Source organism: Meriones unguiculatus, chromosome 10, assembly GCF_030254825.1.
Source record: "Meriones unguiculatus strain TT.TT164.6M chromosome 10, Bangor_MerUng_6.1, whole genome shotgun sequence".
NCBI lineage: Eukaryota > Metazoa > Chordata > Mammalia > Rodentia > Muridae > Meriones > Meriones unguiculatus.
The window spans coordinates 101,702,851-101,721,676 of record NC_083358.1 but is presented as its reverse complement, the minus strand read 5'-3'; the positions used below and the strand labels follow the sequence as shown (position 1 = coordinate 101,721,676).

General features: G+C 48.8%; 1 protein-coding gene across 9 annotated transcripts in view; it reads left to right on the top strand.

Annotated features, from left to right (window-relative positions):
* Positions 1-13,297, top strand: part of Syt6 (synaptotagmin 6) — a 57,028-nt gene extending 43,731 nt beyond the window's left edge. For 6 of the 9 annotated variants that reach the window (XM_021634197.2, XM_021634199.2, XM_021634201.2 and 3 more), the window contains exons 5-7: positions 4,067-4,238; positions 5,328-5,478; positions 10,656-13,297. In XM_021634197.2, the coding sequence (XP_021489872.1) occupies positions 4,067-4,238; positions 5,328-5,478; positions 10,656-10,727 (395 nt within the window). In that variant the 3' untranslated portion in view covers positions 10,728-13,297. Of the gene's footprint in view, positions 1-4,066; positions 4,239-5,327; positions 5,479-9,004; positions 9,073-10,655 lie in introns of all 9 variants that reach the window. The other 3 variants (XR_002476331.2, XR_002476332.2, XM_021634196.2) reach the window with 3 other exon arrangements.
* Positions 13,298-18,826: the final 5,529 nt, after the last annotated feature.

Here is an 18,826-nt window from a genome sequence, read left to right as displayed (position 1 = left end):
CAGCAGAAACTTGCAGGCTTGATGTAGTACAAGAGGCTTGACCTTTCCTGCCACTTTGCAGGTTGTCCTAGGGGAAAGTTAACAAAGCGGTGGTTTGAGGTCTGGAAAGCTCCTCCCCCATAGTTCAGACTGTCTGGAGATGTGTAGAAGTGAAGCCTTCCAAAGCGTTTTCCCGGACCAGAAGGGGCTGCATCAGGAAGCTGAAGGTGGGGAAAGGTTCAGTTTGTTTTCCCAGAGGCCCTTCAAACCATTCTGATTATCAGTGTAAAAGCACACAGGAGGCACCTCTGAACTTGAATAAAAAGGCAGTAAAGGATTTCCCAGGTGTTTCATTCATTACTTATTCTCCTGGGAATATGATTACAAGTGCTGGAAAATAAGAATGATGGTGGTGACACTGAACAGTGTCACACACTTAAATTCCCAGCTTCTGGGATGCTGAAGGAAGAAAATTGCAAGTTTGAGGCTAGTCTAGGCAGATAGCAACTTCAAAGCCAGCCTGAGCTACATAGTGAGACCCTGTCACAAAAGTACAAGAACCAGGTACAGTAGCACATGCTAAAGAGAGTACTTGATTAGCATGACTAAAATCCTGCATTCAGTACCCACCATCGCAGAGATTAAAAAGAAAAGAGATGATGGTCCAGCTGAAAACCTCTGGACCTAGGCCTTATGAAGATGGAGAAAGAGGTTTCAGGCTTAGAGGTTTGGGTCTTTTGTTTGTTTGTTTTGTTTTTTGTTGTTTGTTTGTTTTTATCCCTTTCAAGTCCCCGCTCCAGCCTCCAACAGTCACCACAGTGCCCACTTCAGTCCAAAAGCCCTCACTGAGGGCCCCTGAGCTCTTCCTTCTCCCGCCCCCCCCCCCCGAAACAGCTGACTTGTATCAGGATGCAGCAGAGAGCACCATGAGCCTCTGCTGACATGGGGAAAGCTCTCAGGCAACAACAAGCCAGCTTCCCTCAAATACAGCCAATGTAGATTTCATTTTAATACCAAAATAGGTGCACTCGAGGACAGAAATTCACTAAGGACTCTCGAGGCGGCTGAGGGAAATAGGATTTTGCTGCTCTGGTCCCCAACACTGTCTTCTCTGCAGTAATCAAATTGATGTGCTAGAGTGTGATCTCAGAGTGAAGCCGTAAGGTAATGACAAGGGCTGCTGTAAATCAGATGGTTTTGGATGAAAGCATTGTTTTTAATGTTAAAAGTTCCAACCTCTCCCTTCACAGCTTTCCCTCTTCCCTTCCCTTCCTGTTAAATCTTGGCTGGGTTCTGTAAATGCTAAAACATCAGAGCCTCTAGAGCAATGCGCGAAACGTCATAGGCATTCATTAAGTACGGACTAATGAACGAATGAGTGAAGGTGAATGAATGAATTTATGTAGCGCATGTGAGTCTGGCCCAAGGTGATGGAGTAGATACCAGCATGACCAGGGCACCTAGTGCTACCTCGTCTGTCTGTTGAGGCTGAGGTTGTCCTTGCCTTCTGCCATTGGACCAACACGGGGAAAAAAATGGAGCTCCATAAGTTCTCTTCTAGACTCACAGCAGCACTGACCTCTAAAGCCAACGATCTTCCTGTTCTCCTTGACCTAAACTAGCCCAGAATCAACCATCTAAGCCTATTTCCTAGAACCATGACAACAAAAATAGCACAAAGTGATAATAAAGACCAGTAGGCTGCGAAAGTGTGGGCTAACCCTTTTGTCTCTGCTGCCTCTGGTTTATACTGCTTTATATCCAGTGATCAAAAGCGCCTTTGGGGTCAAGCCTGGGGCCAACTCCCAGGCAAGTCATTTAATCCCTCTTTTCTGTCTATGAAGCAGAGATACCAATGATAAATGGTTTACACTGTAAATGTGCAGTAAGCCTGATGATGGCCATTTCTTAGCACAGAGCAGGTCCCAAATGCTGGATTCTGATGACTCCCGCACAGTGACACAGGAATGTGGTGCTGGGTTTCAGGCCTCTGGCACTCAGGGCATCATAGAGAGGAAGAGGCCTCAAAGATCATCTGGGGCCTCCACTCCACAAAGTGCCACAAACATTTCCCTGAAGCACCCTGGGGAGCGGTCACGTCTGATTTCTGATTAGCCTCTTGGATGCTGGCAAAAGCTTGATTCCTGCTGAAAGAACTCTGCTCGCTCAGTGTTATAAACCAGATACTCCCTATAGGAATGGTGGACAGAGCTGGGGAAGAAGGCACTGGCCCAGTGGCTTATGGGACGAGTGGCTATGCCTGTGTTTTCCTTACATGGAAGTGTGTTCTGAATGGGGTGTCTGGAACGAGGAATGGAAGAGGAACAAGGTGGTGCAAAGCCAGAGATGCCTTCTAAAGCAGTGTGTAGCTGGGAAGACTTGAATATTAAAGACGGGTCTTGGGCCGGGCTCTTTTCACTCGAGGAGACCTGAATGTTGTCCTGGAGAATAGCCATAGGGAAAGGAGCCCGTGAAAACCAGATAGCTGTGGCATGCAAGCTCCCAACGCTCCCCTTAGTGGGGGTCCCTGAAAGTATACAGTCAGAGATAGGAGGTTGATTAAACTCCTCATGGTCTCCCCAGTTCCTCCATAAACCCAAGCGTCCCCGTGGCTAAGGCGCAGCTGCCACCGTCACACTGGTTAGTCAGCAGCCCACTTGGATGTCTGTGAAAATGCTTTCAAGGCTTGGAGCGTGGTTGGGCTCATCTCTCAGGGGTACAGTTTCTCTGGCTCTTACTCTGTCGGTAGCCATCATCTGCCCTTTCCCCAGCATGACGCCAAATGGTACAAGGCCTAGTGGGTGCTCAGGGGCTCAGGAGGCGCAACCACACACCTCAGAACTACAGAGCCAGGAGAGGGGCGACTGTGGCTCAGGCCTCCTGACAGGTTCCCATGAGCCCTGGCTTCTGGACAAGAAGGCATCTGAACACATCAAGGTCTCAAAGCTATTATTGCCTGTGAGTTGTCCTCTTTCTTCAGCTGTGCAGCACAAACAATAATTATGGTGGTGACTGAGACACCTGTGCTATGCGATATAATAGGTGTCCCTTCGTTTGGCTGAGTAGAAAATTTCAGGGTAGAAAGATGACCGTGAAATACCCATTCACAAAGCTAAAGGGAGAGAAGATTAGGAGGTACGTGGAAGTTTAATAAAAAAGACATCTCTTTGCATCATGGAGAGAATCCAAGATCCCACTGAGAAATAAAATGTCAACCAGCTGCCCTGAGTCTTTGGGGGTGGAGGTGGGCTGCCTCACTCCCTCTCCTGGCCACAGTTGCTCCTTGCTTCACTGCTCAGAAGTAGCCAGGAAATGGCTTCCAGGGAAGTGGCAAAGCAGGGCCACATCCCTGCTGCTTGATTCCAAATGGAAATGAGATTACTGGGACAATGAGACCCAAAATCATGTCTTCGAGTAGAGAGGACAGGAACAGCATTGTGACTGGTGCCATTGCTTCTTTCTAACTTGTGGCTGTCCCCTGGGCATCACTGCATCCGATTCTTAACCCCTTTATCCTTTGGTTACAAAGCTGGCAGAACTCCAGAGGAAAAAATGATTCTGTATAGGTGAAAGAAATGGTGCTTTTGTTAGCTTCAATGATCTTTTGAGCTCTCCTGCCAAAGAGAGAGCAGCTGAGATTTAGGGCGAGGAACTATATAACCATTGACAAGAGTCTTGTCTAAATTGGGGCTGCTTTTCCTAATTAGTGACACTCCATTAGGCGCCCTTCCAAGAATACAAAGGTAGCTAAAGACCGAGTTTACTAAGCGTGGAGCGTCCTCAGAGACAGGTGTGCTACATAAATACAAGGTGACTTAATTATCTTAACCCACTGATCCTGTCTGATGAGCAGCATGAGGTCCAGGGATCCAGTCCCTCTGTGACAAACGCTGCTTACAAACATCTGTCTAATGATGGCTTACACCTGTCACCTCAGCACTTGGAAAGGCTGAGGCAGGCAGATGGTTGTGACTTTGAGGCTGGCCTGGACTACAGAGTAGAACCCATGTCAAAAATCCACCAAACAACAGCAACAACAAAAATCAGCTTAATGTACTGTCTTCTTGCATTGCCCTCATTGACACAGATCCCTATGTTAAAGTCTCCCTGCTGTGTGATGGGCGGAGGCTGAAAAAGAAGAAAACAACCATCAAAAAGAACACCCTGAACCCCGTCTACAACGAGGCCATCATCTTTGACATCCCTCCAGAAAACATGGACCAAGTGAGCCTGCTCATCTCCGTGATGGACTACGATCGGTAGGAGCCTGCCCAGAGGGGTCTGATCACTCTCCTCCAAGACAGCATAGGGGCCCTTGACCTCAGACCTGCTACTTGGGGCCCATTGGCTTCATTAAGAAAGACATAGGGATTTGAAAAGGAGCACGGGCTCCCCGTACTAAATGCTACAGCTTCCCTTTCCGGCCTGGTCCCATCAGGGGTAACTCTAGCTGTCAGGTTCCCTGAATTCATTCCCGACTACTTTTCTTCTGCTTGCCACCGACTCCTGTCTTCTGTCCTTTCAAATGCAGCTCTAGTATCTCCTTTCCTGCAGGGTGGCGATGAAGCCCCCATCACTCTCCGCCCTAAGTCAGCCTCCAGACTCAGGACACAGCTGCCTGGTTGCTTTTCTCCTGGTCTTGCCCTTCTGAAAAACCACCACTGGCTCTCATTGCACAGACCTCCCATCCTCTGGACCCCAAATGACCACCCCACTAAATCCCCCCTCCCTTTTCACCTCTTTTTTTTATTTTTACTTCCTAAGGTTTGCTCAGAAATATTTTTTCAACTACTCCATCTCTCATGACTCCTCTCCCTGAATAATTTTGGCTGTAGGATACAGAAATCACACAATAAAGCCTCAATCCTCAGTTTTTAGTTCAACCTCTCTGGCATAGTAGGTGCTTGACTCACGTACTTGAGAGATGATTTATGTTCTTGCTGAGTGAATAAATCACAGCCTAGACAATAGTGGTATGGAGAAATGATGCTCAGAGCAGGTTGGTTTATTTCCAAGTGCCTGAATCTCCAGAGGACTCGTAACATACTTCCCAAGTCAAATAAGGGAAAAGACAGACTCTTAACACCCAGCCAGGCTTTCTGCCACTGTTTCCTGAGATTTCAGATATGTTTGTAGCCTTTGCTGTCTTCTTTAAGTCCCTTTACCTTACTTAAGAGGTTGGGCCAAGCCTCGGGGCCACCGGTAGCCTAACACCCACAAAAGCACTGGTTTTCAGAGCTTGTGGTTCTGAGTTAGATATACTAAACAGAGTCCCACCCCCAAAAGACCTCCCTTTCTGGGGGCGTCTGAATGGCCAATGAATGCTAAGACCTTTGTTTCTCCCTCAGAGTCGGCCACAATGAGATCATAGGAGTCTGTAGAGTGGGGATCAATGCCGAAGGCCTTGGCAGGGACCACTGGAACGAGATGCTGGCATATCCACGGAAGCCCATTGCACACTGGCACTCCTTGGTGGAGGTAAAGAAATCCTTCAAAGAGGTGGGTGAGGTTGCCTGGTCATTGGCATGCTTACTGCATGGTGGCGTGGGCTGCAGAATGGCAGACGGCTGCTGTGAGTCCTGGGCCTTTAATGGAAAGGAGGCATGGGGAGCATCTAGTGTAGAACAGACGAGGGAGGAGATGGAGGCTGCCTGGCAAAACGTTGTGAGCATTTCAAAAGTAACAGTGATGGGGCTATGGGTGTCATCCAGTGGGTAGGCTCCTGGCTTAGCATGCATGAAGCCCTGAGTTCCATCCCCAGCGCTGCCTGAAGTTAGGTGTGGTGGCACATCCCTGAAGCCCCAGTGCTCGGCAGGAGGGTTTAACGCTCAATGAAAGTCATCCTCAGCTTCATAGCAAGTTTGAGCCCAATGTGGGCTACATAGGACCTTGTCTCAAAAAATAAAAAATAAAAATAAAAAAAGAAGCAAAGTTCAAGCGCAACACAGAGTTCTTAATGGAAAGTGAGAACTCTGGAGACGTCTTCCCAGCAGTCTACTTGTGTGGGGCCTGGAAAGCTTTCACAACAAAGCTCCTGAGCCAATTTAGTCCTGCAGGAGTAAAGCCCTGAGGGAGGGTGGGGGTGGGGTGGGGTGTGAGATCAGAATTGGCAAGAAATTCTGCCCCAGTCAGAACAGTAAGTTCCCCGAGGTTCCAGACAGCTGCCACTTGGCAGTTTTCACGTCTTAGATGATACATTCGGAGACCACAGTCCTCTCTGCTGCACGCTGTGTCTCCCCATCACCGGGACAGAGCAAGTACGGTGTCAAAATATCACACCTTCTAGGGAAAGCTGGGGGCCCGAGTTCTAGCAAAGCTAGGGCTCCAACCTTGGCCTCTCCTGAGCCCATCACTTCCTTGGTGGAAGCCTTGAGGAATATTTATTGTCTGTCCCATCTGCACCAAACCCAACAGATGGAAGATCCTGGCATCTGTCAGCTTGACGCTCCCCAGGCCTGCTGCTTTTCCTTGAGCGTGTTGGGATGATGGGGTGGTCGGTCAAGCCTTGGGCTTCATTTTCAGTGTCTCATACCCACCCGGCCCATCCTGGAAATCTGGGTGATGATTCCTTCATCCAAGGAGGCACCCACTAGGTCTAGAGAACTGTACAAAACAGAAAACTCAGTATGAAAACCAAAGATTTCTCTCTTCTGTCACATGGCCTTTAAAAGCCCCTCCCTGAGCCCACTCTGATCAGAAAAGGCACGGCACACCTGAGCACCTGCAGACCTCCTTCCCTTCTCAGGGTGGGTACAGAAATCCGACCATGGTTTGAGGTGCCACCCTGAGAAAGAGGAAAAGCAAAGGGCCTGTTGAAATCGGTGGGAAACAGCGGCTTCCAGGGAGCCAGACTAGTCAGTTTACCTCCTCAGGCCCTGAGGTGGTATCAGGCCACAGATCCTGTCAACTCTGGTCTTTCCATCCAGTCTTGTGACTGTGGCTGTGGGGAATTTTACCACAGCTGTGGCACTTCAGTGAGTGACCAGTCTCTGAGGGCTCCTTCACCCTTTGCAGAGCCCTACCCTCTCAGCCAGAGGGAGCTCTTCATGGTGTGGGTGAGGGTCCTGCTCCAGTCACAAGTAGGCACTACTGGGCAGAGTGCCAGCCAACTTGAACCCGCTCTGACACCTCACCAAAGTCCATGTGGATTCAATCCAGGGACCAGGTGTAATGCCTTAATCCCTGCTCCCGTTACAATGCTGTGGAGACATGTAAGAACAGCGTAGGCATAGTAACCAGTTTCCGGTGGTTTGGGGGCCTGGTGTGGAATGAGAGCTAAGAGGCCCTTGGCAGGCTGAGACAGTTCAGGCGTTCCCTGTCCTCCTCTGATCTTTGGTTTTCTGGTTGATAAACGAGAGGGTAAGACACTCCCATCTCAGCCTTTCTGACAAATGCTCAGTGACAAAAGGGCTCAGGAACCGACACTGCATCTCTTTATCTTGGCTCTCCAATAGTGGGTCACCATTGCCAGGCCCTTCCCTCTGGCAGAGAAAGAAACCACCAGAGCAGTGACTGGAATGAAATGCAAGGTACCCCAAAAGTGACGGGCCTTGATCCTGGAATCATGATGAATACCGTCTAATTAAGCCAAATGATTGATTCCAAGGGCCTTTTCTTTGAGAAACTCCAACTGGCTCGTCCAGATGACAAAGGCAAGAAAGATAAAGTGGCGCGAAGCCCTTGAAAATGAATATTTGATGAGACGGTAAAGGGAAAGTAACTGTATATGGGAAACAAAAAAAGAGATTAAATTGATTCATATCCTTTGGGCTTACTTTTTTTCCTTGACCTGGCAGCTTGGGGAACCCCCCTCCCCCACCCCTTCTGCTCTCCGTTTTATACTCAGCGGATTGGCTGACTCTGTGAGGAAAGGCTGAAAATGGCATTTGTTTTGGCAACTTCGGGTTTGGGCAGAACGCGTGGGGGTGGTTTCCACTGCCCCTCTTAACACCCACACTTTAAGAACCTTTACAAAACTGCGCCTACAACCTCACCTGGCTAATATGACCTAGTCACTCCGTGTTCCTTGGGTTCTTTTCACCCGTGTCCACCCACCTTGCCTTCTACGGGGCTCTGTTTAGCCTGAAGCTCAGATCTTGTATTTGTGTAACCCGGAAAGGAATCTTCCCGGCTCTTGAGATGATAAATGGCCTAACCTCTACTCAGCCCCCCATGTTTGTCTCACACCTCCCTTAGCAGAGTTGCAAGTGCTGTGATTATTTTTTTTTTTTCTTTTTAATTAATGAGAACAGAGAGCACCACGCACGCTTGACTGTTTGGGGTTTAAAATTAAGGTTGAGGGAAACAAATTAACTGGAAAGGTATCTTTTCCCTGCTGGGATCCCTCATGAATAAAAATCCCTTTCCTCCTGTGCTAAGTGTCATTGTTGCCCCCCCCCACACACACACACCCGGAGCTGATTTGGCCAGTGACCTTACTCAAGGTGCTTCATTAACAAAAGGCCTTGTTCAGATCACCTGACATAAGATTTTGAGCTCTCGGTTGGAACATTACCCATTTCGGTACAGCAAAGGACCTGAGTGGGACACAGCTGCCCCAGAACAATAAGCTCCCTTTGTGCCGGGGCCAGGTTTTCTGCTATTTCGGAACCACCGTGAGAAGCCTGCTGGAGTCATTCACATTGTCCATGAACCCCATCTCTTCCCTTTGTTTATCTTCAGAGGAGAGAATCGGGCTAGGAGGGAGCCAGCGTTCCCTCTTCATTTGTTCCAGATGAACAGCTCTGTTCTGTGTGACTACCCTCCGGGCTGTTAGGCGAAAAGATGCTTCTCCCGGCCACTTCCTGGTCTCTGCCCTGACCTGCGGGTCAGGTTGTCTCAGTGGCATGCTTTCCCAGGGGAGAAGCCAGTAATCGCAGAGTCTGAAGGTAGTAAAGGAGAAACTTGACGTTGCTGCTGAGTCATAGCGCCAGGAATCACCTTACGTCACCTTGAGAAACCCTGGAGCCAGAAGCCACAGGGGGCTCAAGAACCAGGCATTTATGTATCTAAAATATCTCACCAGGGGACCCCTCGGTTGTGATTTCATTCACGTGGATGCTGCGAGCGGAGAGACAGCCACAGGAGTTAGGAGTAAGTACCTGGGGTGGCCCTGAAGACGTTAGGTTTCCGGTTGTACTTTGTGTCTCTTTCCTCCCCTAGGGCGTGGTCCCACGCCAGCGTGGTGGCACACAGTGGCAAGGTGACCATAGGAAGGACAATGAGTTGAGAGTGAGGAGACCGACTGGGTCCTGGCCCTGCTCTTAACTGCCTGTGTCTTGACTTCTCTGTGTCTCTGTTTGCCTACTTGTAAGACTAAGAGGGCTAGACTGGGTGACGTCCCAAATTCACCTCTGGTTCTGACACACTGAGAGTGTTCAGGTTGGGCGCATGCCCTGTCTGTTATCCACATGTCTATGGTCCTCAGTTAGTTGTAGAAACCTTCAGTGTGGCTGCACAGGGAGTGCTAAGGGGAAAGGAGCCCCCAGCTCTCCTTGACCCCAAAGGCGCTCCATTCACAGTGCTGGCTGTACTGTGGTCTACTTCTCACGCAGCTCCGCTCTGCCTGGAAACTACTGAGAAAGGGAATGTTTGCCCCCCGACCCGATTCACTCCCACGGTCATCGAAGCATGCCTTCTCTGTGTCATAGCTCCACAACAGGGATCCCTAGAGCTCATGAAAAGCAGAACGGGGCTGCGTTTGCAGTTCAGAGAGCCATCTTGACCACTTGGCTTGCCCCTCCCCCCTCGCTCTCTCTCTCCCTCTCTCTCTCTCTCTCTTTCTTGCCTATCCTGCAGGCAATGGGAGAGTACTGGTTCTTCCAAGCCCCCCTAGGAGTGAGTGAGCAGGAGACACTCACTCACTTTGAAGTTAGAGCATTCTCAGGTAGGTCAGCAATATTCATGGGGTCAGAGCTCTGGCCAGCAAACATCACGCAGTCATGACTGACGGTTTCATCGGAAGAAGGGTCTAGTGGATCCAGGCGTAGGTCCATCCATCCTCTGCCAGCTCTTACTCTCCATTATGCCTCATTACATCATCTTCAACAGGCCCTGGAAGGAGGTGAGGAAGAGAAAGGTGTTAGAGGAGTGGGGAGAGGCAGGGCTGAGCTGTGTCTCCTCACTTCCTACCCCTTCACAAAGCTGGTGCAAATGCTCATAGGATACCTTAAGACTGAAGAAGAGAGCCTCAATCAAAGCAGCATCAGGGTTGTTTTTTTTTTTTTTCCCTGTGCTAACAGCTCCCAGACAAATTACTAATAATTCATGACCGTAGGTTCTTGGCAGTAAGGGCACACACTGCCTCTCTTCACTGCTAATATAATCTGATTTTCAGTGTGTGAAAAATGGCCAAAGCACTCAGAAAAGGTCCAGTCATAGCTCATTAAAACACACACACACACAGACACAGACACACACACACACACACACACACACACACGTGTGCGCACGTGCTTTTATACACATAGTGTACAGGAAGGTGAAATTAGGTCTGCAGTAGATCTTTTCTGAAAACCAAGTCTTCCAAACAAGAAGCTCTGAGCTTGTACCCTTAGGTTTCTGCATGGCTGACAGCAAACGTCTAGAAAGCTTCCTGAGGCCTGGAGAGGTAGACAAAATGCATGGGCTGTCGATTACGCTGGCAACAAATGACCAGGTTTTTCTCCTCCCTACAGTGGCAGGGCCGAGCTGCCAGCTTCGACAGTGAGAGCTCATGCCCATCTCCGAAACCACCTCCGACACCATGAGCTGCACGGCGGAGCCGACGGGACTCAGCAATGTTCTTTTCACACTTGTTTCAGTCGTCTAAATGCAGTGTTTGTGCAGTCGTGGTGATGGCAGCCGCAGCGGCCACTGCCTGCCAGCCCGTGGTCTTCACTGCTCTCGCGCAGGGCAAGGCCCCGACACTTTTCATGTGTGATCAGATCTGTCTTAGTCTTTTCTGTCTCCCAAGGTGATGTTTTTGTGGTTTTTCACTTTGTTTGGGTCTGCTGTCGAGAAAGAAAGAAAAACGCAACGATTAGAGATACAAAACAAAGAGTTGGAGGGCCCAGAAGTTGGTTCTGGGAAATACAGTGTAAAATAGCCGTCTTGGGGGGAAAGACAGACTGACTCTCTGAAATTTTGTGCCTCCACCTAATGTTCACTCCTGGAGAAGGCAGACTAGGATGGGGCCATGGCTATACCGTAGTGTCCTGCAAGAATGGAACCTGTCAATCAAGAGCCTTTCTGAAGTGAATTGTTCTTCTTGGAAGCTCTTCACTGCTGGAACACAAGCCAAGATGTGGCCCTCTTGTCCCATGTTGAAATCATGAGACCTCTGCCATGTTTGTGACTCTGTCGGGGGATCCCTGCTCCCCTCTGTTGGCTTTCCCCAACTGGAAACATTTTGATTCCTTGTGGGAACTTAGTCATTTTCGTTAGGAGCAATCTCGCTGAAACCACCCATGCCATATGCTTTCCGACACACCACAGTTAATGATCACATTTGTTTGAAAACAGGATCTTGGTTTTCAAAAATAACCTTCATTGTAAAGAAAGGAGGCGCATATGTTCCAGAATGATTCCTGTGTTATACATAGCTTTATAATTCCACGAAGTACCAAGCCGCTGTTTAAAATGCCTAAACAGAGCAAAGAAAAATCTAGATTACACGTTCTTTTCTGAAATGGGGCATTTTGAAATCCAAACCATAGTTTTGAGTCTGTCTGTCTACAAAGAGCCTTCTCTTAGTTGAAACCCAGACATCCAGAGACTAGTTCAGCCCCATAGACTCTGGGACAATAATTCACTTTAAACTTTAGTTCTATAAATGAATAAGTATTCTGTGTTGTTTGTTTCAGTCATAGTGAGAAGACTTTGCTTGTTCGTTTGTTTTTCCATTAGAACTCTACCTTAGGCCAAATTCAGTTTAGGAAACAAACATGAATGACTGTATTTATAACAGCACATTTCTACAGAGTGCTATGGCCTTCCTCCCAGGCCCTGGAAGCAGGTTGGTCTGCTCAGCCTAAAGTCTGAACAGCACTCTGAGCACACGAAGGCTAGTTTCTACTCCAACTTGTGGCTACACAGCACCGATTTTCGGCGCCGTAGGACTTGCAGGAAAAGGACTTGGAAAAGTCCTTCGTTCAACAACAGAAGGTCAAGAACACAAAGGCTATCCTCATACCTCGTGTCTTACTCTCTACAGATGCCCCATGCTGTAGGTGTAGCTACTTAATAAAGTGACCCTCTGATTTTTAAGTCAAGCCACCAGGTTTCTCTGCTGACCTAACTTGATGTAGCGTCTGCTTGCCAGAAGAATGACCAGATCGGACATGAGCCAACAGGCCCACTTTTCTAGTAAAATGTAGATGAATCGACATTCCACCAAGTATGAGCCTTAGGCTAGGAGCTGGTTTGTACAGATGGATTTTCTCCCCAAATCTCTTAGAATTGATAAGTCTTTCTAGCCAGGGAGTCCCCTGCCTGGACATACTCTTGAGAGGGAGAAAACCCACAAGGTCATGACAAGAGTATCAGCAAGCAAGTAACTTCCTTGTGTTTCTTGACCCTAGATGGACCCCGCTAAGGTGACTGCCGCAGCCACACAGCAGTGCAAGTAGGAAGGGGACAGTTGAGTTTTCTGGGTCGTAAGGAGCACAGAAGTTAGTGTGAGTCCCCCATCCTCCCATAAGAGGGTTCCAAGCGCATGCCCAGCTGCCACCCCTAAACCCTTAGGCAGGTGGGATGCTCTACGATAAGGTTTTAGAGAGGAGGGTGTGGTCTGTGTGAATCACAGGATGGCAACGGCCCGTCCGAGAGACCCTTCCATGTCCCAGCTACACATCCCCAGAAGTGAACATCCCAACAGTTCCAGGAAACCGTGCCCTGGTTACGGCCAGCCCTCTCATCACCCGAGTCGACCACTTTGACTCCATCAGGCATGGAAGCCCACTCCAGAAAGGTTTCCAGTTCCTGGGTTCCTCCCCCCCCCCAAGTCCCCACCAAGGGCAGCCAGACCATTCCTTCTAGTCCTGAAGCATGAACGATAGGAACAGGCTTCTCTTATGAGCCAGGACCCTTCCCTCACGGGTGAGAATTAACAGAAATCTGTTGCAGAATAAACTGAAATTCAACGTTGACTCTCTTGTTGGCGTCCCCTGGTACGAGAAACCCTCTGTGGGCGGTGGGCTTTGCTGACGCCGTGATAACCAGGGCCATTTGCACAGAGAGGTTTGCTGAAGACACCAGGTTCTCCTCTCCTTTATTTAGCAGTGTTTCTTGGCTGAGAGATGTTCCCCCTCCTCTTTGCACTTACCCGGGATGTTAATTAATTGTATCATCATTTAAAAAAATTATGTTGTTAATTACTGCTTTGTGTCTTCCCACCCCTGTCACAGCCTGGAGTTTTTATTCAATTAAATCTCTGTCTTTTGCCCATTTCTCTTGTCATTGTATGTTGCTGGGGTTCAGCGGGTAGCGCACACACAGGGCACTGCGGAGCTTGTGCTTTTCTCTTCGTTCACATAGATAGCCAGTTCCCTGGTCGGAGACAGGCAGAGGGCCTGTCGGCTTTTCACTCTGCTCAGGGGACAACTGGGCACCACATCAGGCTGGGTCCCGCCTGCCTTCTGTCAGGATGCAGCTCACAGAGCATCTGGGACATGGGCCTGACTGTTCCCTCAGCCACTCAGCGTGACAGGAAGCCCTCCCCCAGCCCCTACTGAGGCTGAAGCCGCTGTGAGGAAATGGGTCTCACTCCTAGCTGGAAAGCACAATGTTTTCACCCACCAGGAGAGAAATACTGCCAGCTGCCATACAAGCACAACTTGGCAAAGCCTGGGGTCGTATCGTAGACTTGAGGTTTCTAAAAGCTCATTGCAGCTTAGCAGAATGTCCTCTCTGCTCACCTCCAGCCTCTAATTAATTTAGAAGGTGGCCTGTAGAGAGGCAGGTGGAGGGTGCATCCATTTCTGCACAACCGCATCTAAATTACTGGCGCTCTACAGGGAGCCAAGCTGCTGTGAGAGGAGCGCTGATGCCCGGGCAGGCTGCTGTGCCTTCCAGCCTCTGCCTGTCAGGTCAAGCAAGCAGAGTCCACGGATGCACCGGATCTAAGAAGAGCGTTACAAACTAGCAGGGTCGGTAATCATCAGTCTGGGCTGGGTTGTGCTCCACTGACAAGCTTCGGCTCTTAGAGGCTGAAAAACGGTAAAGGGGCATCTCTCATTCTTGCTTCGTGCCCACCACATCAGCCGGGGAAGCCCTGCTCCCCATATCTCTCCAGAGGCACGAGATGACAGAGCAGCCCGCATCGCAAGCCTCGCTAGTCACCGTGCCCGAGGGAAGAGAACGCTGGGGTCATACTGCCCTATGTGCTCCAGCAAGGCGACACGCGTCCCTCGCGACTCATCACCAGAGTTACCCATATGACTTCCCAGAACACACGAGGTTCAAGAGCGCAGGGGAAGAAGACAGGAAGTATTTCCTGAGTGGCCCTAGGGAAGACCGCAGCGGACGTAACCACCCTGTGGAGGGTGGCAGCCACTGAACGGAGCCAAGTGCAAACAGTAGATGGGGAAACTGAGAAACCAGGGTGCCTGTACAACCTGTGGTCGCAGAGGGGGTGAGCAACAGGGCTGAGGGTGGGGAGCCAGGCAGAGGGAAAGGGATTCCTAGTGTATGTCTATATACACCGGAGATCCAAGTGATCTGTGCCTTCCGCTCCAGCCAGGAACAGCAGAACAAATCCAGTTCGGGCTAGACAATTTCAGATGCGGGGGCGGAGTCCAGCAGACAGCCGCAGTTCCAGATGTGGCCTGGCAGAGAGGTCAGGCACGAGATGTTAGTTACTGAAAGCTTGCATACCCGGAATGAGATGGGAAGGCGGGAGGCTGACTGCTAAGCGGGTACCATTTAGGCAGGGAGGGCCTGAGAGAGAGGTTCTTCAGGAACCCTCAGCATTCAGAGATCGAGGGGAAAGGAAAGCGATGCAACGGTGATGGAGAGGTGGCCGTGAAGCGCCGATCAATGACAATGCTGATGAACAAAAACAGATCAATTAAGGGCTCTGGAAGATGGCTCTCCACAGCACGCTCAGCTTACATATAGCCCTGTTCACAAAAGTCCATTTCACTCATGTTTGCAAGTCTTTTTCTTCCCCTTCACCCCTCTGTTCTGCCTTTGCCTTTTAAAAACTGGTAAAATGTACATAACAAAACCCATGCCTTTTTTGATAGTTTTTAGGTACGCAATTTAGTTCCACTGTGCACACTGGTCTGCAGCCATTGTCACTGCCATCTACCTGGCCATAGAACCCGTTTCATCCTGCAGAACTGAAGCTTAGCACCTCTCACTCACCACCCCCAGTGCCTAGCAACCCCCACTCTACTTTCTGTCTTTGTAAGTTTGACCAGTCTGGCTCCCTCACGAGAGTGGAATCGCAGAGTTTGCCATTTTGTGGCTGGCTTATTTCACTTAGCATGACTTCGAGATTCGTTGTGTTGCGGTATGTGTTAGAACTCACTTCCTTTTTAAGGCTAATATTTCATTATGTGTAGACATGACATTTTGCTTATACATTCCTCTGTCAATGGGAACATGGTTTCTTCTGCCTCTAGGCTGTTGTGAATAACACTTCTCCCCAACACTGGTGTACAAAAGTATTTCATTTCCTACTTTCAATTCTTTTTTATATATACACCTAAAAGCAGAATTAATTGCAGTATTATAAAAATCTATCTATATTTTTTTCACCTACTATCTTTATTTCCATGGCAACAGTTCCCTTTAATATCCTCATAAGCTGTCTGATTTGTCTTCATCTTGGCCAGGGCGGTTTTGTTGTTGTTTATGGAGGCCTTGCTGTTAGGTGTGAAATGGTATCTTAGTATAGTAATTAATTAATTGAAACAGGGTCTCATGTAACCCAAGCTGTTCTAGAACTTGCTCTGACTGTCTACTCCTCTCGTCTCCACTGCTAAATTTGCAGGCATCCCCACAGTGCCTTGTTTTCTATGGCGCTGGCAGTCAAACTGGGGGCTTTGTGTGCACTAGGCTAACCACCAAGCCACAGCCTTATCATGGCTTTGATTTGCATTTTCTAGTAATTAGTGCACCGAGCATCAATGTGCTAATTGGCCATTTAGCATCTTTGGAACAATATCTACTCAAATTCTTTGCCCATTTTGAATTGGCCTGTCTGTTGTTGAGCTGTGGGGTTCTCCGCATATTCTGGAGACTAGTAATCTGTCGGGTATATCTTTTGCAAAATTATCTCCCCTTCTGGGTGTTGCTTTTGTGTGTATGGTGGGTGGGTGGTGCCGGTACCCAGAAGGCAGAAGAGGGCACTAGATCCCTCCGAACTGAGCCACAGGCATCTCAGGTGGGACCCCTGACTTGTTCGGTTGGTACTGGAATCTGAACTCCTATCATCATGGTTATTTTGCAGCAAGTGCTGTTAACCACCGAACCGTCTCTCAGGGCCCTGCTATTTAATGCTACCGACCATGGCCTTTAATACCCAAAAGTTTTTAACTTTGATAAAGTCCAGTTTCACTGTTTGGCTCTTCTGTTACTCTGTTACTTGTGCCTTTGATATCTAAGAAATCATTGCCAAACCCCATGTTCCTAGTGTTTTCCTCTGAGTATTTTTTTACATGTAGATCTTGAGTTATGTTCTCCGTATGCTATCAGGTAGGAATTCACTCCATGTGAATACCCCTTTTCCCAACATCATTTGTTGAAAAGACTGGCTCTCTTACCTTGAATTATCTTGGTTGAAATAATTTGCTCACATACACAGCAGTTTATTTCAGAGCCTCTGATCTATTTCATTGTCCCCGTATCTGTCCTTATGCCAAGACCATGCTCTTTTGATTATCATAGCTTTGTATTAAGTTTTGAAATCAGAAAGTGTTATTCCTCCAACTTTATTCTTTTTTTTTTTTAACTATTTTGAGGGCTAAGGTTACAGCTATATGGTAGAGCATACATGAGGCTCTAGGTTTGATCCTCAGTACCACAAATATGTGCATACATTCATATATTGGGTGAGTTTTTCCATTTCTTTTTTTGTTTTGTTTTGTTTTTTCCCATTTCTTTAAGAAAACGTCACTTATATTCTGGCAGGATATATCACACAGGGGTTGCAATGTATCTGTGGATTGCTCTGAGTAATGCCGACAGGAACCCAACTCTTGAGGGCACCATAGTGACTCCCACAGGGTACCATATGGCACATTCTGTCTGCCAAGTCGCCTCACCTCACTGCGGATGCTGCAGGTTGTGACCCTTGGTTCAGGACCAAGCACACTTACCGACATCAAGCTCAGCTCGCCAGACCTTGAACACGAAACCACCCGCTGTTTGTCCTGTGGAAACCATCTCCCACGACTGCCAACAGGATTCAACTCTGCAGCCCAACTTCTTCCTGCCCGACCTCAAGCCCAAATGTTCAACCACTTCAGCGGCCCTAATTCCTGTCATAGTAGGTCAACCTCTTCTGCACATACCTAGATATTTACTTCCTCACTGAGGAAACAGGCTGAGCACCTACTGAGTATCTGATGCCATGTGAAGGCTGAGGATGTGCCAATCAAGGACGATAACAGCTGGCATTCACTGAGGACTAAATAGTGTGCCAGGCTACATTTAAAGTGCTTCACAGGCGTTCCCTCATTCAAGTCTTCCTTCACCCCCATAAGATTAAAGAGCTTGCCCGAGGTCACATAACTGAATCCAAATATGGATTCTGTAATATGGCAAGGGTAATGCCAGGGATATACCAGAGCTGGGAGGCCTCCCAGGGAAGGACTGCCTAATCCAGACAGCTACACGTCTGTTCTTTAGAGATCTAAAACTAAAACTCTGAGACCTCAGTCTCATCTTTTCCACGACAGAGCCCTGCAATGGCCTCTTGGTCCCCAGCAGCAGTTTGTCCGGTCAGGAGCTGATAGGACATCACGGGATGTGCTCGTCACATGCCACCCTATTCCATCACCCCATAGACATGCTCTCTGATGGATGATCCTGGGAAGGCAAAGCCTTGGTTTACCCTGGCAGCTGGACCGGAAAGTTGCACGGAGCTCAACAAAGACAGGCATGCTCACTCCTGTACATGAGGTAGCTCCGGCTGGATGATCAGGAAAGACAGGGTTTTGGGGACCTGGGGGAAATCATTCGAGCTAAGGCACTTCCCCAGGTCCACTCAGTCTCCAGGCATCACACCTCCCCTTCCCCACAGTACCAGATCCTGACTCTCCTGCCACAAGAGACAGCCAGCTCAGGACCCAAGTGCTGTGGAGAGGCCCTGTGAGCAGACATGACTGTGTGCCCCGTGGCTCTTTTTTTAACTAGCTGCAGATTGGGGGAGTTTGGTGACATATCGGGGACTATCCAGACACACAAAGAACACCCACCTAGGCAGGTGCCTCAGGCTTTCCTGACACAAAACGTTTCTTCTCTCTGCGGCTCGCCCTCCTGCAGTCTGTGTCAGAGCCAGGTTTGTGACAGCCCCTTCAGACCGGGACAGCGTTGAGGAGAAACTTGTGGCTAGAAATTCTAAGAGTCTCCGGAAACGTGAGTCCCTGAGATGACAGGGGACTTGCTAAATCATCGTTGAAAGGGACAGAGCCAATTTTGTACCCTGGTCTTTCATCTCCCCAGAAAATTGCTGACAATGACACGCGGCAGTTAAAATAGATTGTGAAATCAAAGAGCCGTACAAGCTTCAGATACCGCCTTCCTTAAATTATCAATAACGTTCTCTTTCACATGATCCACACATGCCGAACTTATTTTGCACGGAAGCCCATATGCGCACAGCTGCCCTCATGCCCTTTGCTTCCTCCACTCTCCTACC